The following is a 26,563-nucleotide window of genomic DNA, read 5'->3' on the forward strand; positions in this document are numbered from 1 at the left end:
TCAAGTTGAAAGCAATCGCTGTACTGCAGACTCCAGAATAAACAGCTAGAGAGGAAGACTGCAAGATGTGAAGGGGAAGGAACAACAGTAAGCAGTAGCAGGAGAAACAGACACAATAGTAGGTTGGTTTTCCAGTTATTTCAGAATACAACTGCCTGTTTTCCTACTTTCCACATTGACTGGGACTGAGAGGGAACTGTAGTCCAAAACATCTGAAGAATACCAGGCAGGGGAAGGTTGCTGTAAATAATGGCACAGAAGATTTCACAACGGCTTGCCATTTGCCACCATGAACTAGAGCAAAAAAGGGACTAACGAAACAAAGTATTTAGCTTTTATTGTTCACAACCCCAAATCTTTCTATGTAGCATAATTGAGTACATCGTTTCGGATGCAATAAGCTGGAGAAGAACACAAAAATGATGCTCTCCGTGTGCCTGGATGCCGGAGGATACAACCCCTGACAGCATATGTGAATCCTGCACTCAGGAATGCGTGGGGACACACATGTGGAAGGATGTGGATAGGTAGAAGTACGGGAGTGCTTGCACACTGGCATAGAGCACGGTTGTAGCAGCGTACCTGCAGAAGCGAGCCTGCACTGCTCCTCTAGAGCAACAGTCCCACTCTAGTGAGTAGCCAGCTGCTTCACAGAGTGGCAAAAATAAAAAAATAAAAAACTAGAAAGGCGGCTGGGCTGAGGCCACATCCAGGGGAACATGTGGGTCAGTGAGAGAGAAGCAGGTGGCATAGGCAGGAGCAATGCACACTGGGATTTATACCAAGGTGCAGGGGCTTATGGGATACATGCAACCATTTGGAGTGAAGATGGAGAAGCATGGAAACCATCCATGCATAGAAGCCACATGAATGTATGAACCCAAGACGCAAGGTGAGATACCACGCCATGCAGCAGTCATGTGGCATTGCTGAGCACTGAGCGTGAAAAAAGACACTTATTCATTTTCAAGATAAAATGTTCAATTTTTTTCAAATTTTGCTCAGAATTGCATAGCAGTGGCTACAAAATATCAAAGCAGGGTATCAATGAATTTTCCCCTTCAGGTTAATATTTTCTGTCTAGATATTCTACAAAGGCAGTTTTTAATGTTGCCTTTGTTGATTGATGAAATTATAAAAGCAACAAGTGACATGAAAAGAAGGAAAGTATTTAGTCTGGACAGATTTTCTATTGATAGATATAAAACTTTTTCCAGTGTTCTAGTTCCCAAACTTTATTGTTTACATAACTCTATTTTTGAATCAGATTCTCTTTTATCAGTGATGCTTAAAGTAATTCCTAAATCAAATGGAGCACATACCTTCTATGCTAATTATCAATCTATTTCTTGATGGATGTTGATATTAAAATATTAACAGTAATTCTGCATGAATTCCATTTATTGTATCTATGTTCTTAAAAGATATGGTGAAGGTTGAAGTGATAGACCAATCTTCAGATAATGAGCTTCAGATGTTGTTGGTAACAACTCCTATATGTTCTGGAGTTATTGTAAGTCCTATCCAGTCAGTATGACCAATAGTTAAGGATTATGGAAATGGTTCTCTAAACCATCTGGAGGACACCAGGTTGTCTAGTCTTGCTCTAAAACCATTATTTGGAAGATTGTGAATTAGTCTTGCACTACCACACTCTGTTCTCCCCTCTCTGTTTCCTGTTTATAATCCAAACATGCACATTATGGTTGGCATTTGCCCAGTTCAGCCAGAAATAGAAATCATAGAGTTTGCTGATTTAAGATACTGAGTGGGAAATAGGAAGGGAATCAATATGTAATGGGAAGGAAGGAATAAAAGTCTACAGCTTATTCCTGATCTTCTAAACTTTGGAGGACTAACCAAATTGCAAAAAAGAATGAATAGATGAATAAATAAAATGAATGAAGTTTATTAACAGTCACAGTTTGTTTTAGCCAAACACTGAGAATTCAGAGGTATTCCACCTCCAAAACAGTGGATGGAAAGGGCAATCAAGAAATTTATTTTGCTAATGTTGCTAATTCATGCAACAAGCCGAAATGCAAAAGCAGGATCTTTCAATAATAACTGAATAAAATTTGCAGTAGACAAAATTTCTGGAACAATCACTTTAACAGCAGATGAGTTCCAAATCCTGTTTTCTCAGTATTATGCATACTCATCCTATCGGTATTTATCTGTATTATTAAAAATAGCTTATATAAAAAGTTATTGGATGGGATTTTAAATGATCAATGTATCACCTTATTAGATTGGCAAGATCAGAGCAATGCGTACGTGTAGCTTAACAGCCTTGATCAGCAAGGCAGAGAATATATCATCGTCACCTGTTTACAGCTAAACATGATTAAATGCTTCCCATTTATTCAGAAGTTCATAATGGTCATGGTGCAGAAAATGGAGTTATTAATCAGTGCAGAATACCTTTTAGCCTCTCGTAAGCCAAGGCAGTAAAAATTCTTCTGTCTGTTTTTTTACGTTGAAAAATAAGTTCTACATCTAGAATCACCAGCACCAGCACCACAGCACAACATTGCATAGGCAGGGAAGAAAGCTGAAGATTGTCAAACAACATACTGCATTTGTGCATTTTATATTAAGGAACTATCACTTGAATGCACATTGCATTTTTATTATTCTGTCTGCTCGGAGATAAACAAAGACTTTAAAGATCATTTAAAGTTAATGGGAGAGGTAAGAACCTACTTAAATCTCTTACCTAAAGCAGTGAGATTTTAAAGTGCTTAACTTTGGCTTGACTGTGAATTTGTGCAAACAAAGCACAGCATCCAGTGCTCCCACCATGCTCTGGGTGACTCTCTTGCACTCACTGAACCCATCATTTCTACAACAGGCCCTAGTGCTTCTTACCATAACCCCACAAAGATGCAGAAATGCTCATTTCCAGAATATCACACATCACTGAAGCTGCCTTCTGCTTCCCTTTCCATTATTTCTCTGAAATAAACTTTTTACTCATTTCTTTTCGCTGCAGGATCTGCTAGCTTCCCATTGCATTGGCAGTGGGTTCTACTATTGTGTGGGCAACGTTGGATGCTGCCCTGTATTATGCCTAATGCTAATTGCTATTGCCATGTCTCTGGGCCAGTCATGGATTCTGTAGCTAACCTACCTCATGAGGCTGTTGCTATAAGAATAAAAGGAAAAGAGGAGAACCTTGTAAGTAGCAATGTACGAGGAATCCAGTTGGGAGTTGAGAATCCTCCTTGGCTTGGCTTCCCACACTCCAGCCCACTTTCTCTCTGTCCTAAGTCCACTTCATGCCAAATGCTTGCATGGGCAATCCAGCAGGAAGAGAATCCATGTGAGTCTGCAAAGCTGCTTCACACACAAATTGCCACATACTCACTGGGCAAACAGAGGTCTGCTTCTGCATATATGTCTTGCAAGCTTTCCATACTTTACACAAACTCTGAATATTTTGCACAAAGAAGAGCACCACTAATGTTCCTGAATGATCATGACTTGATCTTAACTAGGCTCACTTCCTGGCCAGGGCTGAGCACAGAAAAGAAATCTGGCAAGTGCAAGAGAGCAGATTCCAGCTGGATCCTCAACATCCTTATTAGTAAGCCACCTTGGCTTCCTTGCAAGAGGAAGAACGGTGAGATATAACTGTGATATAATAATAAGCTCAATCAAAATGCAGTGCTAGCAGACTGAACTTTCTTCATTAAAAAAACTATTGCTGAATATTTGAATTTTCTGACTTCTCAGTTATAAATACCAAAGAAGAGATCAAAAGGAGATGGACAGATTTCAGAAGAACAGTTTGGAAATTATCTTTCCACAAGTGTCATCCAAAATCCATCAGACAGCAAAATTAAGTCACTAACACTCACCATTTAATATAAAAAAGAGCATCTCACTGTTCTTAATTACTTTTCATAAGCATCCTGCTACTTTTATTACCTGTGCTATTACCTATTATTCTCTCAATATAGCCTGTCAGTGTAACTATACTAATTGATGCTTAACTATATGAACAAATCAATGGCATAGTCCAGAAACAATACTCAGTACCAGAACCAGGGTGGATTTGATTTAAACCAATAGTCAGGAAGACTAGATTTAATTAATCATTTTCTACATAATGTACACGCATGTCTGCCTTACCCACAGGTAGAGGAACTTCATTAAAATGTTCCCAAACTGGGTCCCTTTTATAGTCGGCTGCCATTACAGATTATCTTTTCCAGGGAAAGAATAGTATGAGAATAGTACAAATAGAATGATAAATACTTCACATGAAGTATGATAAGTACTTCACCTTAACAGTAACTTTCAGGCTATACACAAAATGACTTGAGTATTCTGCTCAAGAGGTTTCACTTTAATTTTTACTGCCTGCCCCTCCCTCCTCACACTTAGCTTCTTGTGCAGATCTATTCCACTCCCAACAATCTTCTTGTTTTCCCCGAATTTTTTGAAACTTAGCACTTAAATGATGAGGGGTTGATTTTGTGTAAGTAGATTTGCAAAGGAACAATGGGGTAAGGACTTTTTCTCAACTCTGTATGTTTCTTTTACAACACTTTTGCTATGAAGAAGAGGCATATGATCACTGCAGAGAGAAATTCACAGTTTTGAGAACTGTAAAACAAGGCATCTCTGATATCTTCTAGATAGAAAAATTGCCCAATAATCTTACAGAAACCTCTGGAAGAGCATGACATTGTGACTGGATTAACAGGATTCATTTACCAAAAAGTTTAAACATTCTATGAATATAAAGCCTCATGCTACCTCCCCAGAGAGGTCCGCCTGGCGCCGTCGTTATTTGTTTTTTGGCGTCAGCGTAAGACCTTTTTATTTAAAACTTATTTTAATTGTTAAATTATTTAATTAATAGGATTTTAAATTTTTAGCCGAGAATGCACCAGGGGTTTTTAAACAATTTTTTAAATTTTTTTTGTTGTATTGTTATTATTTATGTATTTATGTTTTCTTTGTGAGCCGCCCCGAGGCTTTGTTGCGATGGGCGCAGCATAGAAATGTTTTAAATAAATAAATAAATAAATAAATAAATAAATAAATAAATAAAAACAAATACTTATTTCATTTAAGTATGAAGTATGCATTATATACCTTTGGACTATAATGCATCTTAAATAGGAAATTATCTTTAGATAGATTATTCCTCAAAAAGCATTTTATTTTAAAAATCCAATGTAAATAAAATGATTTAAATAAAGAAATCTGATTTAAATTTAAAAATATGATTTAAATTTTAAAAGATATTTAACAATCATTAATTTTTATCTACCCCAACCAGAACATACATCTATTCAACACTGCTGCAGTTCTCTGATGTGGTCTCACAATATTACAGGTTCCAGCATGTAATATTCCAGCATGGGTTGCACAAGTGCAAACTTTACCAATATCCCTTGCAATGAGGCTGCCTCATCAAGGCCTTTAATTATTGCATCTAATCTGCAGATATCTGGGCTGCCTTTTGGACAGCAACTTCAGGCTTATTTCAGGGAGGAAGCTGAAGAGACTCACTACCTCTAGGTGCTGGTATTGAAGAGCTGGAGGTAGATGCACAGAAGAGCAATTAAACTTAAAAAGCGGTGGGGGTGGGATTGTTGAGCAGCAACCTACCTCACCATCAGGAAAAAGTTGGGAAATCTGTCAAGCTTGCTGCCTTCATGCTTTAGGACAGAACAAATTAAAGTCACTGACCCAAATTATTCTCACTAGAATGGTGGTATGATCCAGGCAGCAATAAATGAGCATCCAGATAGCTCTTTTGCAGTGCTTCATACGCTACCTTTACACCAAACCCATATTATAGGTCACTGCAGACTGGGGAGGGGGAGGCTGAGGTTGAAAGATGGAGACTTGCCTGAGTTTGTACAGGTTAAGAACTTGAGTAAATCGATTAAACTTTTAGATTTCCTTTCTGTACAATCACATACGCTCACTATCTTTGTACACAAGGTCACTTACTTTCCGGTTGCTTTTCATTTGGTGTTATAGATCGCACAAAATCTTGTGGGGTCATAAACACTTCTGATTCTCCATGCTCATTTATTACTTTCAATGTGGCAAAATATCGAAAGATTTTATCTGGAGTGGAATAAGCTCGGATCCTGTTCTCGTACTCCATCACCTAAAACAGAAATACAGAAAATGAAATTTCCTAATTACAAAACCGCAGCCAAACTAAAGTTATATGATGCTGTTTTGATATACAAATATAATTCCATATTCAGCTTCTGCAAAATGCAAATCAATAAAACAAACTGTTTTCTAAATACAGAAAAAGAAGTGCTGTAGAGATGGACAAAGTTACTATTAAAACATGATGCTCTTTACCACTGAAATCCCTGTAAAGCCTTGGAAGATCATTTCAACAGGCCAGGATGGCATACATCAATAAATAGCAAATTTACTCATGATCATGTAAGATGATAAACTGGATAACTTTGAAGCACATAAATAACTTTACATATAAATTTGTACATATACGTCTTGTACAAATGATGTACTCTTTTGTTCTTTTTTTAGCTGCTACATTTGATCATTTCTAGAAATTTTCACATGGCCACCCTGCCTGCTGAGTGAGGGTTATTATACTGCAAAACACTGGGAGTATACTACATCTCTGAACAAAAGAGCACACAGTGTGTACACACACACACACACACACACACACACACACTTTTTTCAAAAGTGGCAATGCCACGTCATCCAGGAGGTCTCCAGTTTTGCCCTCACTGCAACATCACAAGCAAAATTCATTACGCTTGACCACAGCAGCAAACTGCAACCATTTGCTTATACAGAAAAAAGGAGGCATCCCTGAATTGGAAGCTATATCTGCTCCTTACTGTTGATGATTCCGATGTCTCAAAAAAGGGGAAAGGCAGATCCCTCTTACTTGTGCCCAGGATTTTATTTGATGCATTTCTTACACAGAATTTTCTACCCCACCTTCCAAAGGCCACTCAGAGTATCTTGCAACACAGTACTATACACCAGCTTTGAATTCCATTAATATAGACTAGCATACAATAGAAGCCAAGACCACAGACCAAAAACAATTGTACATAATGCTTCAGAGATTTAGAAGGGCAAAGTCTGCCATAACAGAAATACTTTCACCAAAAATAGTGAAAGTCAGTGAGAGGGGAGCCACCCATGGGCAGAGATTTGCACTAATATTGGTGCAGCCATGGAAAGGTCCTAACTCCCTTTACCAAAAGCTGTGCCCCTATGTTACATAGGACATGAGAAAGGGCCTGTAGATAGTGTTTCTTGGTCATGCTAGAGTGAAACAGAATGTTCAAAACTATCTCTTAAAACAACCCGCCCTCCGGCCCCACTCGGTGTCGAGGGACGGGATGGTAGTCTCTTTCTGTCGTCTCCTCTACTAGCTGGCACGCTCCACTAGGGCGTGATCTGCCAGTCTCCAGAGACTGAGGAAAATGGCGGGCACTCTGCCTTATATAGCACCAGCATGGAAGGGTGCGGAGTTCCCGCCAAAAACCTTTGCAGCTTGGGTATTCTGGCCGGCAACAGGCACTGCACAGGCGCAGTACCCATTTTGTGTGACTGCACAGATGACCACTCAAAGAACGACAGTTACAGGTAAGTAACCTGACTTTCTTCATCGTGGTCTCTGTGCATCACAGATAATGGGTGATTAGTAAGCTTCACTCATTGGAGGTGGGTCGGTGTCGTCAGTGAAGGATGGATGAAAGAACGGCCCATCCAAAGGAGCAATCCTGCCTGGCCCGAACATCCAATCTGTAGTGTCTGGTAAAGGTACAGGGAGTTGTCCAGGTAAGCAGCTTTACAAATGTCCAGCAGTGGGATGCCCAATGAGAAGGCTGAGGAGGCTGCTAAGGCCCTGGTGGAGTGACCCCTGGGAGCAACAGGAAAATCTATCTTGGCCAGTTGGTAAGCCAGTTCAATGGTTTGTACTATCCATTTCAATAGTCTCTGGGCAGAGAGAGGTGCGCCCTTATCAGGTTCAGATTATTTGACGAATAAGCGTTTAGTTTTCCTGAAACTCTGTGTGTGACCGATAGAAAGCTAGGCACTGGTGCACATCAAGGGAATGAAGAGATTTCTCTATCGGAGTGGGAGGGGACGGGAAAAATGCTGGAAGCACAATGTCCTGGTTAACGTGAAATGCTGTGGCCACCTTGGGGAGAAACACCAGATCTGTACACAGAACTACCTTTTCCTTGTGCAAGTTCAGGTATGGTGGGTCCACGTGGAGTGCGGAAAGTTCACTTGCCATCCTCGCTGAGGTTATGGCAACCAAGAAGGCTACTTTCCAAGATAGCAATCTCAAACCCTTGTTGCGAGGGGTTCGAAAGGAGCTTTGGTAAGTGCATGTAGAACTACAGATAGACTCCAAGTCAGTATTGATGGACGGATCGGAGGATGGAGATTTTGCAGTCCCTTAAGGAAGCGTCGGATGAGTGCGTGGGAAAACACGGACAAACCCGAGAGAGGGCCACAGAAATGTGATATAGCTGCAGTGTAGACAGAGGTGGGTTTGAGTCCAGACTGATGCAGAAAAAGCAAAAAGGAAAGGATGTTATCGATGGAAGCCGATTCTGGAGTAAAACGGTTAGCTTCCGCAAACATAGTGAAATGCTTCCACTTCACCTCATACGATCAACGAGTGGACGGTCGAAGGGCAGACTGCAAGATGAACTCGATTTCCTGTAGGTTCAGAGGAGAGTCGGGTGAGGTCCTTCGGTACACTCTGGCATCGAAACCGAGGTATTTCGCCGAAGTATGTGAGGGTTGGCAGAGGCAGTTAGTGCAGGAGCCACGCAGTGAGCTTGAGAGTGCTGAGGTCAGGGTGAAGAATCGTCCCTCTCCCCTGTGTGATCAGGTGAGGGATTCATGGCAGACGGAAGAAGGTGTGTCTAGATAGCCTGAGAGCGGTCGAGAACCAGGGTTGACGGGGCCACCATGGTGTAATGAGGATGACCCGTGCTCAGTCCCGACCCGCCTTCTCCAGGGTACGGGTGATCAATGGAATCGGTGGAAAGGAATACAGGAATGAATCCGACCAACTCACCATCAAGGCATCCCCTTGTGAGTTCAGACCCATTCCTGCCCTGGAGCAGTAGGTCATGCATTTCGAATTGAAGCTGTTGCAAAAAGATCTAGTGTCGGAGTGCCCCACCAGGTGAACAAGTCTCTGCAAACTTGGTTGTCCAGTTCCCACTCGTGGGTTGATGACATCTTTCTGCTCAGGGTGTCTGCTTCTTGGTTGTGTATTCCTGCCAGATGGATTGCCGTGAGCGAAATCCCTCTGGGGATACACCAGTCCCAAATCTGAATGGATAGCTGAGCCAGCAGTACCGATTTTGTACCGCCCTGTTTATTCAGGTAAAAAACTGTAACTGTGTTGTCGGAAGCTACCTGTACTGATCGGTTCCGTAACGTGGGTTCGAACGATCGGAGTGCCTTGAAAACTGCCAGCAATTCGAGAAAATTGATGTGGTTGGACCTCTCGTGTGCTTGCCAGGTGCCCTGTGTTCGTAGGTTGGAACAGTGTGCTCCCCAACCCATGAGAGATGTGTCGGTATGGAGCGAGATGGAGGGTTGTTGCTGGTGAAATGGAACGCCGACGGTGAGATTGTCTGGATTCATCCACCAAGTCAGCGTCTGCCGAACTGAAGCTGTCTTGGAGAGTAGCGGATGGGCTGAAACACCGAATTGAACCACAACTGGAGTGGCTGCATTTGTAGTCTGGCATTTGGGACAACTACAATTGTGGACGCCATATGGCCCAACAATTTTTGGATAAGCAGGGCCCGGACTCAGTCGCCTCTCTGGACCCGATGGGCCACGAAACAGAGTCTGTCCATACGGGTCCATGGTAGAAATGCCCATGCTTAGACCGAATTGAGTTGCGCTCCTATGAACTCGATGACCCGTGAAGGAGTGAGACAGGATTTTTCGGTATTAATAAGGAGCCCCAAGTCCTCCAGGAGGGTGCAAGTAATGTCAACATCTGTACTAAGTCAGTCCCAAGAGGGGGAGACGATAAGCCAATCATCCAAATACGGATAAATTTGAATACCTCATTGAAGAAGGTGAGCACATATCGGAGCCATACACTTTGTAAATACCCTGGGGGCTGTGGCAAGTCCGAAGGGAAGAACATTATATTAAAAAAAAGTCAGAGCCAACTGTGAATGGGAGAAATCTCCTATAAAACAGGTGAATACCAATATGGAAACAGGCATCCTTCAAATCAATGGATGCGAACCAATCTTCTCTCTCTAGCAGGGGGAGGATATTTTGTAGGGTAGTCATACGGAATTTCTTAGTCGTAATAAAAGCATTGACGCCCCTCAAGTCGAGTATGGGGCGTAAGCCACCATCTCTCTTCGATATCGTGAAATATCTCAAGTAGAAACTGCAAGGTCCGTCAGAATGGGGGACTCTGCAGATCGCTCCCTTCTGAAGTAACTGGGATACTTCTTCTCTAAGAATTTCTGATGGGGTGGTGTATGGGGCGGTCGAATCCGAATCCCTTCGTGATTCCAAAGCAGGCCTATGTTTTCTGCTGGTCTTGTCCGACTTATCTTTTTTGGCCTCCTTCGAGACTGACAGATCCCCGTGGTCGGAATGCTTCCGCTTCTCCTTTTGTTTGAGCAAGGAGTGGGAGGAGTAAGAGGTCTCCTCGGAAGCAACTCCCCCAGATGGTTGGGGGGAGGTCACCATGGAAGGGCCGGCTGACATAGGCTGAGCGGCGAGCTCATCAGAGGCTAGTAGGGCCTGATCCCAGAGGATCTTCCTCAGTCTATTCTCTCGGTTCTTCCTGGCCTGTTTGGTGAAGGCCTGGCAATGCCCACACTTGTTGATGCAATGCCCCTCTCCTAAGCAGAGGAGGCAGAGCTCGTGTGGGTCCGTTGGGGACATTTTAGCCCCGCATTTCGAGCACTTTCGAAAGCCGCACACTGAGCCATTGAAAAGATCGAAGAGGAATAGTAAAGGTAAGATGAAAAGAGAGATACTAACTATATATCTATTTTGGGTTTTTTTTAGAAAAGTAAGGAGGAAAGAAGTAACTGGGGGAAAAAGGGGAAGTAACTTGGATTGAACTGGGAAACAATTAGAGGAACAACTAGAGAAACAACCAGTAAATACGAGAAGACAAGGTAATGGCTCGAGGCAATCCGCTCAGCGGTCGAAAGAAGACTGGGGAAAATGGCGGGCGCTCTGCTTTATATAGCATCAGTGGGGAGTGGTGCGGAGTTCCCGCCAAAAACTGTTGCAGCTTGGGTATTCCAGCCAGCAACAGGCACTGCGCAGGCGCAGTACCCATTATGTGTGATGCACAGAGACCACAATGAAGAAAATATAGTTAGGGTTAGTTCATTATTACTATCCTCATATTGTTGGGGTGAGGAGAAATAAGACTGAGTCAAAGTCATTTTCTTTTCCTAACAATTCTTAGCTCTTTCCCTATGGCAGATGAGAGATTTGAGGCAGGTACCTCCCCGCTCACCCTATTAGCCACTATGATGCATCAGTTCTTAATTAGCATCCTCCAAATGACCACTTAAGCATATCCACCTCCATCAAGGTTCACAAATTAGCTTTATGAACTTTGGGGGCAGGAGGATGGTGCTAAAGTGGAGAAAAATAAGTAACAGGTCATCAGAAGGATTCTTTTAATCAATACTATATTTCAAAGGAATTCAATTCAAGGCACATAGTAGTAGAGCAAAATAAGCTGGAAGTTCAGCTTGTGTCAGCTTTCCAGCGTTTGCATTCTTAATAAACTGCAGTTTAAGGTCAGACAAATCAATGAAAAAGGAAGTAGGTACAAAAATACTAATCCTACTGTTTATCTTAATATAGCATAGATAGATGCCTGGTTAATATTTTTTGGGAAGTGGGCGAGAGACAGGAAAATGCTGACACAGCAGTTTCATGACTAAATACCACCACTGAAGCATTTTAAAGCCCGTGCATGTTTTCTAGCTGCTATTAAAAGCCAGACAATCCACAATATGGTTAATACAAGCTTATGCAATAACATCAATTCAAAATGTTGCTGGAGCATGGGTCATCATATTCTTGCTGTTGCCATTGATTACACCATACTTTGAAAGAACTCAGGGCAGTATGGAAGGGACTTTCTCTATTTTCTGCTTCCAGCAACTGAATAAGGTAATAGTCACATTCATAAGGCACACTAAGCCATCCTTCAGAATAACTCATGGTGTGTCTGCCTGTCGTGACGGCTGATCTTCCCACTACTTCTCCTCTTTGGTCCTCCTCCAAGTATCTCAGGTTCCTTCACAGTAGAACCCATCTTATTTCTCCAACTGCTACTCTTTCATTCATTGCTGGGGTTGTTTGCTTTTAGAGATTCACAAATGCACAACAGGATGTTTTTGTAAGGAGTTTTTTTTTCTTTTGCATCAGAAAACTACTCAATTGTGTTTGGCTTTATTTGCTTTTTCTTTTCATTGGTCTTTCACAGATCTACATAGTCTAGCTTAGTCAATTTCCTTGTGTGTTTCAAAAGCAATGAGAAAGAAAGCTGCAAAGGGTGGGGAAACTCTGCCTTTCACCTGGCAATGTAATTCTCTCTGTTTTAAGTATTGAATTTAAACAAGCAAGGAAGGCACTGAGTTCTCTTCCCACTGCAATCACGAGCCACTTTTGGTTCATCACAACTCCATTTTACCTTTTTTACCTCTTTTTAAAAAAGATCCTAACATGGGAACTTGCCAGCTTGTTTTTACAATTTCCATTTTGACAGCCACTGAGACTTCTTTCGAAGTGCCCAAGGGGCACCCTGGAGGGGCTATCTGTCCCCTCTTCAAAAAAGTGTGAAAATGTTTGTGTAAAGATCCACTTTTAACATTATTTTTTAGCCACAGTTGCACACGTGCAGGAATTTGAAGCCTTGGTTGAGGCAAAGCTCAGGGGGCTGGCAAGGTACAATAGGTATCAATACAGGACACTGTCAGAAGAGGCTCCAGATTGTTTCTTCCCACGTTGGTTCTTCTACACAGCTGTCAACAGACAAGCAATCAAGAGAAACTAAAGGCACAAGGAATCTTTGCGCACAGACAAGGAGTGCTTGGAGACAAGGTCCTCCTCTTTCCCACCTATGCCCTGCCACTCTATATGCCGGTGCCTTTTCTATGACTCAAGGAGCTAGGGATATTGCAGAGTGCCTCCCATGCCTCTGTCTGGGAAAAGAAGTCTTCACAGCTAGATCTTATGCTTTTAGTTCGACTGGAAAATGTTGTGGGGAGAGGGATGTGATTAGAAAATACACAAGCTGTATATTCCAGTCAAAAAACCATCATTCCTCTCACAGAGTTAGCTGTCAAAACGCCTAGAGCAGTGGTGGCAAAACTATGGCACGTGTGCTGCAGCGGGCACGCAGAGCCCTCTGTCGGCATGTGAGCCAAGTCGCCCCAGCATCACCCCAGCAGCCGAGCATCGGATAACGGTGCACAGAGGGGCCACGGACATGCTCGGAAAGGAGTAGTGGCATCAGGCAATGACATCACGAGCTGTGACTCATTAGCCGTGACTCGTCCGAGCTTCTGTGTGGCCAGTCAGTGTGCTGTCAAGGAGTGGCTGTGAGTTGTTTTCTTCTAAACTAAAACCTCAGTATTCAGGTTTTATTGCAGTGTTGGCACTTTGTGATGAATAAGTGGGTTTTGGGTTGCAGTTTGGGCACTCGGTCTCTAAAAGGCTTGCCATCACTTTCCCAGAGGCTTGGGGAATGGTGCAAAATGTGCTCCATCGTGTGAGCAAGCTTGGGGAAACAGAGGAGAGATCAGGATCTTACCAAGAGGAGGATAAAAAAAGGAAATATGGGAATCGTGGTGGTTGGGAGTCAGTGCCAGCTGTGATCATGAGGCTGGAAGTTACTGGCAGTCACCTGGGAGCTGTTTGGCAAGAACAACAAGGTGGTTATTTGGCCATTCTTGCTAAGATATTCAGTAGCTGATTCCCTGTACCAACAATGTGGCAGTCACCCAAGTTTAGATGACATGACAACTCATCATGATAGAACACCATCTAACTATTGGTTTGGGGTGGTTAGTATTTATAAGCAAACCACCCTGGAAAAATCTGTCTAGCTTTGCATAACACAACAGCCCTCCATGAGTAACAAAGTCCCCAGTCACTGTTACTCTGAAAATTAGTGACAGACCCAAATAATACAGAGAGTTTCATAACTCTGCAGGGATTTTAATCTAGGTCTCTGTGGTCTAATTGCACCACACTAATAGCTACACCTGCTTTCTAACACATTAAACATGCAAAAATGCTGAAAGCAGAAATCAAATTATCATGTTCACTGAGACTATTTCATAATACAATTCACAGCTCATCAACAAAAAGAAAAGCAATTAGTATGCCCTACCTATTTAACTGTTAATTTTTCTGCAGCATCTGCTATTACAACTTTCTGAAACAGAGAAATGCAAAAAGTCAGAGGGGCCAGGCAAAAAGACCTGCAAAGGTTGATAGGCTTTGAGGTGTGTCCAAAACTGAGCAGCTTAAATCTAATTATGGACTAAATGATATGGGTTTAGAAAATAGGGATGGCATAAAACAGTTATGATGTTTTCTAAATCTTCACAGAAGTTTGGAAAATGTATAGTTTAGAAATGAATACACTGAACAAAATTAGGGTGAAAGAAGAGATGAGAGACAAGGAGACATAAATAGGATGCAAAAGTAGATGTTTAGATGTTACATAGATTACATAAGCTATTGAGCTCTCATTCATATAGGTTATAAATGAAAACTGTAACAAATTTTGACTTGCTTTACCTCTTTCCACCCTATCCAGTCAAAGGCAAGAATATATGTTTTCCTATACTAGGACATCAATCCCATGATCCTTAGCACCACAAAGCACTATTAAAATCTTCCTTGAGTAAGGTTCAAGAAGGCAGACATTATTACAAAGTGCACTACACTGATGATCTGAGCACTGCTGTTGTTTCTCCATACCCCTGGAGTTTACATCCCTGCTCTCTATCCTCCTATTCAGGTTGTCACAAATTGTTGTTTAACTAACACAACTTAGGGGAGAGAACAGTTAGGTGAGCAACCCAATGCCCTGAAGCAAAACATGGTCTTTGCAAGTTTATTCAGTTCAATGACACATAAAGATGACTGTATTCTATTCAAGAATCACATTTACATGCCCAAGAGTTATATATAGCTCATATCATGGTTTGGTCACTCCTGCTATAAAAAAAATAACATCTGAATTGTTCAGAAAACTTCTAAGAAAATAGCAATGCAATGATTCAGACAGCAATTCCTCTAACACAATGTTTTTCAAACAGTGCATTGGAGAAATTCCAAGATTTCTCTGAAAACATGTTCCCCCATGATCAGCCCAGTTATGACTGGCAAGATTCTCTTGCAGAAAATTGATCAATAAGTACTTATCTTCCGCTGAAAAGGTTATTCACAGAAGAATTCTGTTTTATTTATCCTCAGCAAAAGGCAATAGCAGGGCCAACAGACCTACAGAGAACCATGCAGGTATTGTGTGTGTCTAAAACCCATTGGTTTAATGGCAGACAAAACTTTCTTAAAGCTGAAAAAATCACTCTTCTAAAGGTTTTATACATTAGTGCACACAAGTTGTCCCTATTTAAAAGGATCCTTGATTATTCTACTGGAACAGAGGCAAAAGTAAAGGACACAGCCAATGATGAGAAAGACAATGATGTTTGGTCAAACTGATGAACAATCAATGTTAGGAACTGGACAGAGTGAATGTGACCCTGTTGGTTCTGCCAGACCTTTCCGCAGCTTGCAATATAATTGATCATAACATCCAGGATGACTTTCTGAGACGGGACTGGGAGGCTCAGTCCTTCCTGGAGATCCTCCTTGGAGGGATGATTTCAGATGTAGGTGTTGGAAGACCACAGCTGTTAGTCTATGGTATGCCTAAGAGTTTCATCTCCTCCTTTATGAAACTATTGAGAGAGACCATCTGGAGTTTTGGGTTTGGTACCACCAAACCATCTCTCTCTCCTTTCTATCTAAATCCAAGGAAGCTGTTCTTGTTCTGTGAGTCTCTTTGATGGACAGGATATGGACAAACAAATTGAAGGTAAATCCAGACAAGACAGAGTTGTTCCTGGTTAGCTGAAAGGAAGATGAGTGGATAAGGACTCCACCTATGCTGAACAGGGTTATACTCCCCCTGTAAACTCGGGCTCCCAGTTTGTGTGTACTTCAGGCCTCAGCCTCGGAGCCTGGATGCCTAGGATTCAGTGGTGGCCAGCAGTGTGTTTGAGCAGCTGAAGCTAGTGTACTAACTCTGCCTAGCAATGTCTGATCTGGCCATGGTCATGTGTACCTTAGTTGAATTCCATTTGGGCTACTATAATGCAGTTGTATCATGGAAAGGTTAACATTCAATCAATACATTTCACAGCAGAACACTGTGGATGTGATCAGTTTCCAATAAGATACTCAACCTAGAGTTTTTACTAAGACATCAATCTTAACAGATAGATTTGTTTCGGGAAGACAAGATCCAAACAAAACATATACACTAACCTTCCTAATGTCAGACCTGGATGGAACAGCAAAATTAGTGTTGTTTGAACCATCCAGATTAGTACTCCTCATCCTTTTCAGACCAAGGACCTATCTTTGCTCCTAACCTTCAACTCCGGATCCATTTTCATTTTTCTTTCTTTCTTTACTATGTATGTAAGTAGAGGTGCTCAAGGATTTGGTCCAAACCACATTTTTAAAGAAATGAATGTGATTTACACTTCCCAGAACTGTATATAGATCAGAATGCAGTCACCCATCTGTTTTCATACTTTGCCAAAATCAGCTCAAAAAACAGACCAACACACATATAAACTGTATCTTCTACAATGAAATTGTTACAAAAATAGATATCTCAGGTTATAATAGAAAAAACCCTGATTTTATGAAAATAATAGAAAGGTTTGTATAGTTATAAACGATCAAGGAAAAGGGATTCTGCGTGTGCTGGACAGGTTTACACTCTCCCTGAATGCACAGGTTCACAGTTGGGAATATTTCTGAGCTTGGACGCCCAGTGCATTTCCATACTTAGAACTAGTGTGCCAGCTGTGCCCATTCCTGGAGCTGTCCACTTTGGCCATGGCTACCTAAGCCTGAGCTACATCCCATTTGGATTACTGTAACATGCTCTCTGAAGCAGCTGCACTGGCTCCCAGTCTGTTTCCAGGCACAATTCAAGGTGCCTGTTATAAAGCCCTGTATGGCTCAGTTCTAAAAGACTACTCTTCCTTATTGGCCTTCCCAGGTTCTAGGATCTTCTGGGGAGGTCCTACCACCCTTGCAGGCAGACTTAGTGGGAATGTCTGGCCTTCTCAGTGGCTACCCCAAGGCTCTGGGATTCCCATTCCACAGAGGCGAAGTTGGAGCCCTCCCAGTTAAGTTTTGGCATACAGGCAAAATGCTTTTTGTTCCAGAAGGCAATTGGGAACGGTCTGGGCCTGTGAGATTGCATTGGACTAGTTCTATTCTTTTACACTGTTTTAGTTTTTAATTTGGGTATTTTTAAATATTTTTATGTTTAATTGATTTAAGTATATTTTTAACTTTTGCATATTTCTATGAATGCTTTAATTTTATAAGTTTTTAATGTTGTAAGATCCCTGGGAATAGGAGGATATTATTTCTCAGATTAATGCAGAAACAAGATGGAAAAAATTTATGAAAACACATATAATGGGCATGAATTTGAAATACAATATTATGCAGATCCCATGACATGGCAGGCATGCCATGAGTGGAGTTGGCTGGAGCTGGGGGGCAGACTAGATGGCCCAGGAGACCCTTTCTAGCTCACTCTGTTTCTATGTTTCTTATTTTTTGCTTGGAACTCCTTTATTTATTACCCCCTTCCTCGCATTTTTTTTTCTTTAAAAAAATCTTTAAAAGTAACAGAGAAATGGTGATGGCATCACAGGACATAGCTACTTGATGTAGCAAGTAGCTGAAGCACAATGTTTTGCTCTTCATCACAGTTTGCAGTCTGAGTGCCGGTGAAAGGCTTTCAGGACCATTTTAAGATAATCCCAGAGTTATTCAGGGCAGTCTAGATGAAGACAAACGGCACCTAGAAAGAGTCTTTCAGTGGCAAAACTCTAGAAATAAGGGGGAAGTAAAAAAATTTCATTGCCCAACATGTACAGCCAGTTTTTGAGACAAGTCACCTAATAGTTTGATTGTTTTCTTAAGCGTAAGTTTATCAGGCACCATCTGAAATCTAGCCCATACAGAATTTTAAATTAAAATTAAATCATTCAAGAGAAACTAATATGCTGTAACTTAGAAACAAGAGTTTATTAAAACAGTGAGCTCCAGCATCTCTAATTTATTTGCTAAGGTATTTGTTCTCCTGGACCAGCAGGAAAAGATTGCTGCATCAAAAGAAGCATGGCTTGTTGTAGGGTTAAACAATCTCTGAATGACGGTACAGCATGTCTTTTAGCCACAGCAGCTTGTTTTGGTTGTCATAGACTGGCTTTGCATAATGCATTAAGCCACAATGGCTTCAAAGCCCCAGTATTTAGCTTGCCATGGTTTATTGTGGGGTTTCATAGCAAAACCCTGGCTTGCCATATCATCCGAACCTAGTTGAGACAAAAACCCCAGGTGAAGCCTTGAAGTTTAGAGAGCTTCTTGGCAAGAACAGCAGATAGTTTTGCTGCTTTGCCCAAACAACTCTGATGACAACTGTCCTAAGTGCCCATCAGCTCTCCTGCTACCTTGTGCTTCCCTCCTAAACAGAGGGAGGGACAAGCCTGTGTTCTCTTGGGTGTCCTCAGCAGAAGGCTCAAGAAAGCAAGACTCAGCTACCCCTTCACTTGGCATGGTGCGCCCAGCAGAACTTCCCTGCCTGTCTGTGGGAACAGGATGAGCTGTGCTGTGCCTCACTCAGGCCAAGCACAGCACCACTTGTTTTGTCCACACTCCGCATGCTGGCCACTAAGTAGCTGCCACAGCAAGTAGAGAAGCGTTCCCACCAGGGTCCATTCTGCACTAGCTGCTCAAGCCTCAAATGGAGCTTGAGGGGCCAGCACATGTCAGGCACCTGTGGTGCTACTCTGTGTCAGAGGCGGGAGTGGAGTGTTGTGCTCAGCTTCCCAAGAGAGAAAGCCCATCATAAGATAGCTCCTCCCTGCCACTTCAGGTCCTGGTAAACAAGGCTGCTGACAATCTTTCTCTCAGGCTCTAAAAGGTTCCCCCAAGTAACACTTGGGCCCAACTGCCACCCCCTTTGATTCTCCCACAGTGTACCCTGGGATACCAGAGGGAGAACTCTGGGAGGAAAAGGAGAGAGGTGCTACCTTTTATGTACACCAGGAGTCCCAGTATATAAACCACCCCGGGCTTAAAGTGTGATGTGAACCATGGCATAGCACTACCAGCAAAACCAAGTAACTTTCTCTAGATGCTGTAGAAGTGTTCTGTGAGAATATAAAATTTATTTAAAGTGAGTACATATCACACCATTCATATTACTTATTGATCATTAACTCTTTGCCACAAATGCACGCTCTTAATTACCTTTTCCTTCTTTGGTAGATTTGTACAGGTGCCCAAAAAATTGGCAGCCCCTGAGTTATTAGGATACAAACATATCTCAGGGATTTGTCTGAGAGTGAACTATTATAGTCTAGTTTCCATCAATTCTGATTCACACGTCAACATGTCTTGTGTGTCACCCTCAATTTACCAAGCAATTTCCACTTGTTGTCTTTAATGGTACCAAGATAGGAATGGTTTTCAAACACCATTTAAAGCTTAAACAGAACTCATATCCCCACACCTGTCTTTTTATAAATACATGTTCACACACATGCACACACAATAGATATTTGTGTAGGTATATGTTTGCAGAAGATATATGTCTGCATACAAATTCGAGTTTACACAGAGTGCCCAGACATTCAAGAAGCTTCTCTGTGTGGATAAAAGCTCACTGCTCTGCTAGGATCCAAAGAATTGGCAAAGTACCTTTGGACTTGTACTTCTTCGCACAGAGGCACCACAGTTCAGTGGCAGCATGCCTGGTTTGCAAGCAGGTGGTCCCAAGTTTAATATCTGGCCTCCCCAGGCTTGATGAGGAAGGAATCCTGCCTGAAACCCTGGAGAGCCATTGCTGTGTCAGTGTCAGTAGTACTGGGCTGGATGCACCAAAGTACTTCCTGTACTCCTGTGTTCATGGACACACACATACTGCCTAAATGCAGTTTAGAATGGCACAAAGATCTGCTATTCAAAGGTGAAAAAAGTCTAACGTTCTTAATAGTCTTTGGCCAGTGAAAACACTTTTGATACCTGGATATGGCATGAACATAAAGTTCAGCCACATATTTTAGCATCGTGTAAATTAGCTTCTGATTCATGTGTTCTCACCTCCCCTGTCCGGTGTGGTTGGGAGAATACTGGAAGCTGATCCCTCCATTTTCAATTAACCTGGGTTATCATTAAGTCTGAACTCAAAACCGTGGTTAAATATTAACTAAGGTTCAGGGCAGAGGCAGACAGATGGCTTTACCCAACCGCATTCTGTGGAGCCCACCGAGCCTCTGGTAGGCTGGCCCATTTCAGTTCCCTTGCCTGCCCAAACAAGAGAGAACTGTACTTTGAAAGCATGAACCATAGTTACAAATGGCTTCCTTCCCACAGGAACAGGAGAGGGGAGAACAGCATTTAAAAACACATAACTGGCCAGATCCATGCTTTTCAAAAGGCATGTGTGTATGTGTGTTGTAAGAGATGTACGTGTAAACAAATGGCGTGGGTGTGGGAGAAAATGGATAGATGTTATGTATAACAGTATGGAAAGCTGGAATGACTGAAAAAGATCACCAGGTCATAATACTTTGTTCTCCTCCTGTTTTTTTATCTCAGAACAGGTAAAGAAGAGGGAAGGGAGGAGGACAGAGGGAAAAAGGAAACACAGCATGGAACAGTGATAGTCTTTAGAGATAGAAAGGGGGGCTTGGAGGGGCTACCTATGCCTAGCCAGCATTTTAAAACTTTTGCACACAAATTTTTTTGTGTGCAGTGGGTGAGCTATCAAGAGAAACCAAGGGCATATGGGATCTTTGGCTGACAAGGGAGTGTCAGTGGGGATTTATGGACCCTTCCCAGCAAGACCCTCATCTTTTCTGATTTGTACTCTTTAGTGCTCATGGGGGTCCACAGTTTGCACTTGGCTTTAATCTTCTGTGAGTAAAAATGCACCCCTGCTTTTATAAGGGGTAGAGGTTTTTACAACTACCTATTGAAACTGTCTGTCCCTTTAAAAATGAAGTGCTATGAGGGAAACAGGTCATTTTTGGATTTGGACATATCTGTGTGTATGTTCCAGTCCCACGTCATCCACTTCCCTCAAAAATCTATTTTAAAGAAGCCCAGAGAGTTGACAGCCAGATTGAAAAATTTTAAAGGGGGAAAAGCCCCAGTGAAACCGAAAGGGAGAGTGGAAAAAGACCTGTTCCTCCTGCAGTGACTCATGAGATAGCTGCAGCAAGACCAGTCATGGTAAGCCGGATCATCTGGCAAGGCTCACTGTGAGCTGCTCAACAGTCAACCAGCCCGTTGTGACTAATCTACTGGGTTAGGTTGCTGTTACATGTGAACATCCCAGACACGGTTTCCCAGATGTTGCTCTTGGGTTGTATACACCACAGAACAGCACAGCTCTACCAGAATGAAGGAAGCATACAATTCTGTATTAACGTTTGTCCAAAGAGTATAACAAGAACTGATAAGCAAAAGAGTAGCTGCACTTGCAAGTGTAAATTTTGTTTATAGTGGTCAGCATGTTTCACCTAGTGAATGGTCCACTTTTTTCATGCCTCCAGTGGTTAGAGAGTATTCCAATAAAACAATTATACATACTTTACGATCCCGAAATCCAGACCGCTGCTTCTTCTTCTTTCCTTCTGTTGGAACATCTTCATCACTTGACTCTACAGCTTTTCTGTCATCACTCTCTTCATTCACAACTTCATCTCTGTTCTTTGTTTTCTCACCAGGCTCTGCTCTTATATCATGTTTTACAGATGATGATGCTTCTGCGTGGGCTCTGAAGAAAAAAAGAAACGAAACATAAGGCAACCATTCTTCTAATTTGCATTAGAAACTATGTACCTTTATATGCAGCAAGACATTTGCAGAATCATCACCATTTAGATCCTTTGGCAGAGAAGCAATCGCTTCATTCTAGGTGCCTAAAAGCATCTCAGACTTTGTCATCAACCAAATGCCTGCTATTTTTCTATAAAAGCTGTTACAGAAATAAACTTTATTACATTAAAATACAAATTAACCAGAGTTACTACAGAGAACTTGCAACAGGGTATTGCGCTTATTTCAACTTGCATTCCATTTCTGACATTTCTCACGGTTTTTCATTTGAAGCTTAGTTTTAACCAGTTTAACATAATACCATGCCAGAGATGCTTGCTGCCATACATTTTGCACCAGGTGCAGGTCGGTACTAGCTGCAATTTCTTTCTGTAGAAATAATGGTCAGAAGGTGGTAGATTTCATTCTGTTAACCACTTGCGAAGGCACGTGATGGAATGTGCTAGCACAAACTATGGCACCAACTTAGGTGTCTGTGAAAAGAATTAGAATAATCTGATGGAACGGCCCATCAACCGTTCTTAGCCATGGTACATACATGGAACGCTCATAAGCACAGAAGGAGTATGCCTGTGGATACTGGGTCCTAGGGATGGTCTCCAATTTCACACAGTGCTTGTGATGTTCCGGAAGTCATCTCTTAACAGAACTTTGCACCAAAACAGAGCAAGTTGCAATGCAGCAAGCAAATTCTATTAAAATGTTTTATGCACTTTGTACTAACGAATGGGAATCCAATTAAAAAAATTGTCATCCTCAATAGCCAAACATGATTTCATAGCACAAAGCAGACCTAAAAGTAAAACAGCTGAACACTGCTAGTGCTAAGGAAAACACACCAGCAATTCCCATATTTTCATCTATATGGCTCCATAAACCTGGCTAATCTTTCATTAAGCCATAGTTCTGTGACTCAAACATACCTGGAAACTCCGCAAGAATGCAGGTAAGGATCTCTATGCTGAAGCTGGCCTGAGAGGGCAGAAGGAGCGGTGAAGGAGCATGCTGCCATAGCATTTTGCCAAGGCTTCATAAATCATGGCTTATTAAGGTGCTGGGAAAACTTCCAAATGCTTGAATAAATATCACTGACATGACACTTGGTAACACCCAGTTTACAGGCCTAAATCCAAATAGCAACAACCAAGTGAACACAACACCAACATACAGGTATACATACAGGGCTGAGAGCCAGTGTGGTGTAGTGGTTAAGAGCATGGGACTGGGACTCAGGCGATCCGGGTTCTAGTCCCCACTCAGCCATGGAGCCAACTGGGAGACTTTGGGCCAGTCACGGGCTCTCAGCCCAACCTACCTCACAGGGTTGTTGTTGTGGGGATAAGATGGAGGAGGAGAGATGATGTAAGCTGCCTTGAGCCCTTTGTAGGAAAAAGGCAGGATATAAATCGCAATATAAATAAAATAAATAAAAAAATAAATGCAAAACCAAATATTCCAACTATGAGTTTAAATCCCCTTCTGGGAAGATCAGAAAAACCTATCCCTTTAACCCTATTGCATGGGAACACTGATACACAATTTTACTGATCGTATCTGAGGGACCACTGGGTAAGTCCTCAGAAATGGAACAAGTTTTATAGCAGGTTTTTCATTCATCTGACATTTTGTTACAGCTATCTACATAAGGAACAACCTCCCACCTATGATTTCATGGGAAGTGAGTTGCTGGACACAATAAATTCTCTCACTACCCCTATAAATTCTCTCACTACCTTTGGTTGGAAAAAAAAATACAGTGTCTGAAAATTATACATACTTGTTTTGTATGGCAGATTGTCAAACCATGGATTAATTAACCCAAGATTTGCAGTTACTTGCAGAGTCATTTCCAGTTTGCAGAAACAACCATAGAATACCCATTTGTAGATTGTTTTGTGATGTCAGAACCTGAATACTTTGGGTTGCTTGTAGGTTAAAAAGTCCACAGCGTATTTGGGTTTTGACATCATGAAAAAAGCTATGTATGGGAGATTCTTGATGCACACGACTGACTGTATATTGGGTCCATAATGTATAAATCAAGTCAGTCATAACATTTATAGAGAAATGTAGAACTCCTCTAACCCTTTCTAATATTTAGAAACCCTAAGTCAAACATATTACCAAAGTCGATGAAGTTAAAAATCTATTCACTCTGTATTTTCCAGACTAGTTACTGAATCCATATTGTTACCAAGTTCACATTTTCTAATCCAAGAGTTCCTAAAGCAGCACTCATGGGCACTTCCAAAGGAGGCTGCAAAGGGATCCCCAGTGCGGTGCCCACAGACACCTGAAACATTTCTCCCTTTTTAACATACATCCATGGATTTGTATGAAAAGACTACAACTTTGCAACAAATATGCATGGGCTTCAAACAAAAGGAGACCAAATACCCAAATGAGTGTCCATTTGAACGTGGTGTCTTTATGCCATCCAATCAATTTCTGAAAGTCTTATAAGGTCACCGACCCCTTGCATTATAGGAACTGTTCATCCTTCAGAATTTGTAATATCAGAACTTTAAGCTACTGAAAAGGTAAAAGTAATCCATTCTCCCTTCCATTTGTTAATTTAATTTATATCTTGTCTTTTTTCCTTTCAAAGAACTCAAGACATAATCCTCCTCCTCTGAATTTCATCCTCACAACAACAATTTTATGAGGTGGATTAGGCTGAGAATTCATGCCTGGTGCCAAGTCACCCAGTGAGCTCCATGGCTGAGTGAGTGGGGACTAGAACCTGGAGCTCCCAGATCCCTAGCCCAGCAACCTAACCACTACACCACACTGGGTCTTGAATTTCCATGACGCAGGTAAATAATTTAAAACAGCATGAAGATCAGTTATGTTAAAGACTGTTCCCATTCAAAATGTAGTTGGGTAATAAAAATTGCTGGACATTGCCAAAATATAGGTTAAAAAGAAACATTTAGCTCTATAGCACTACTAGCAATTAGCTGAATTGGACAACTGCATATTAAATAGTGTAGTGTCAGTAGACATCCAACAAATATTTTTGCAGAATAAGACACACAAGCAGAGCACGTATACTCCAAAGTGGCACTCCACTGAGTAGACATTTTCTGGTGGTGCCCACAGGAGTTTCTCAAATTCTGAAATGTGCCCTTACAACCAAAAGGGCTGGGCACCCTTGACCTAATCTTAGTTTCTACTAAATTATGAAAGGAAGCAAACATCAGTACTTTTCCCAATAAAAATATTGATCATAAGATGCTTCTTTATTAAGTCCCAACATTCCTTAAAATTGTTCTGCCCCAAAATAAAACCAGCAGCTAGAGCAATAAAGAAGGAACCATAAAATTGTTTTTACCATCTGAACCACAGTGTTCACAACAAACGGCCTGCTCAGCTTGTGTTGATTTATTTCTGATGCCCAACAAGTGATGAACTGGGCTGCATTGCTTTCCCTGATGAATCGAGAAACTCTGTATTGCAAAGGATTGATGATAATGAAAACTGAAGCTGTTTGTCCAAAACTATAAAACCAGGGCCCAGATGTATTGCGTGGGGGGATCAGAGGGAAGCCATGAAGGACAAGGTGGTCTACCAGAAATGATGGGTTCAAGTCCAATATTGTACAAGTAATTCTCCTTCCCCCACTGTGCAGATATGCGTTTCAAATAAATTTAAGGCAGAAGAAGCACAAAACTGGGGCATATATTCAAAAGTGAAGGAAAGGGGGCGGGGAACCACCAGGCATTCAATTCTCTTCTTACTAGCTCCGGATCAAGCTCTGACAGCTATTGTATGTGACAGACTTGAAGGTACTAATAAATTCAAGCGCTCTGCATAACACAAGGGAAGTACTAAAATGTGCAGAAATGCTGCCAGTGTCCTTTAAACAATGTCACCAGTAGGAATGGGAATTCACATATGCTCCGACTATATAGATAAAACAGCAAATCATGTAGAACTATGCAATTAATAAAAATGGATGACATTTCCACAAGTATCATTGGTTCATAAGCTTTTGTGAAAGACAGCACAGGAAAACTGGTTTTGCAATGCCTTCCCATGCATATTGTCTTGGAAGTAAGTTCCAATGAGTCCTGAGTATGTATGCATAGGACTGCAACCTGAGAAGAGTAACACCACTGAACTGAATGGGACTTACTTTTGATGGATTGTGCTATTCATCACTTATAAAAATTTGTCAAGGTAAATTATCTGCAGTAAAGAGGCACATATTCATTGATGACAATAATTATTTATAGAGTGGTAGCTGTGTTTGTCCACTGCAGCAAATCACAGAAGTGAGATGCTGCAGTGGACTCGAGCATTACAGCTGCACAAAGTGGGAAAGCTAACTTCCCTGAAGGACAGTTATACCGGTTCTTTC

At 41.7% G+C, this 26,563-nt stretch overlaps 1 protein-coding gene across 4 annotated transcripts in view; it reads right to left on the reverse strand.

Annotated features, from left to right (window-relative positions):
* MICU1 (mitochondrial calcium uptake 1) overlaps positions 1-26,563 on the reverse strand; it is a 156,277-nt gene that overhangs the window by 92,921 nt on the left and 36,793 nt on the right. For 3 of the 4 annotated variants that reach the window (XM_044420532.1, XM_044420531.1, XM_044420533.1), the window contains exons 3-4: positions 21,952-22,138; positions 5,977-6,139 (exon numbers count right to left, since the gene is read on the reverse strand). In XM_044420532.1, coding sequence (XP_044276467.1) covers positions 5,977-6,139; positions 21,952-22,138 — 350 coding nt within the window. Of the gene's footprint in view, positions 1-5,976; positions 6,140-14,413; positions 14,433-21,951; positions 22,139-26,563 lie in introns of those variants that run through there. The other variant, XM_044420534.1, reaches the window with a different exon arrangement.

This window comes from Varanus komodoensis, unplaced genomic scaffold (assembly GCF_004798865.1).
Source record: "Varanus komodoensis strain SLA01 unplaced genomic scaffold, ASM479886v1 scaffold11, whole genome shotgun sequence".
Lineage (NCBI taxonomy): Eukaryota > Metazoa > Chordata > Lepidosauria > Squamata > Varanidae > Varanus > Varanus komodoensis.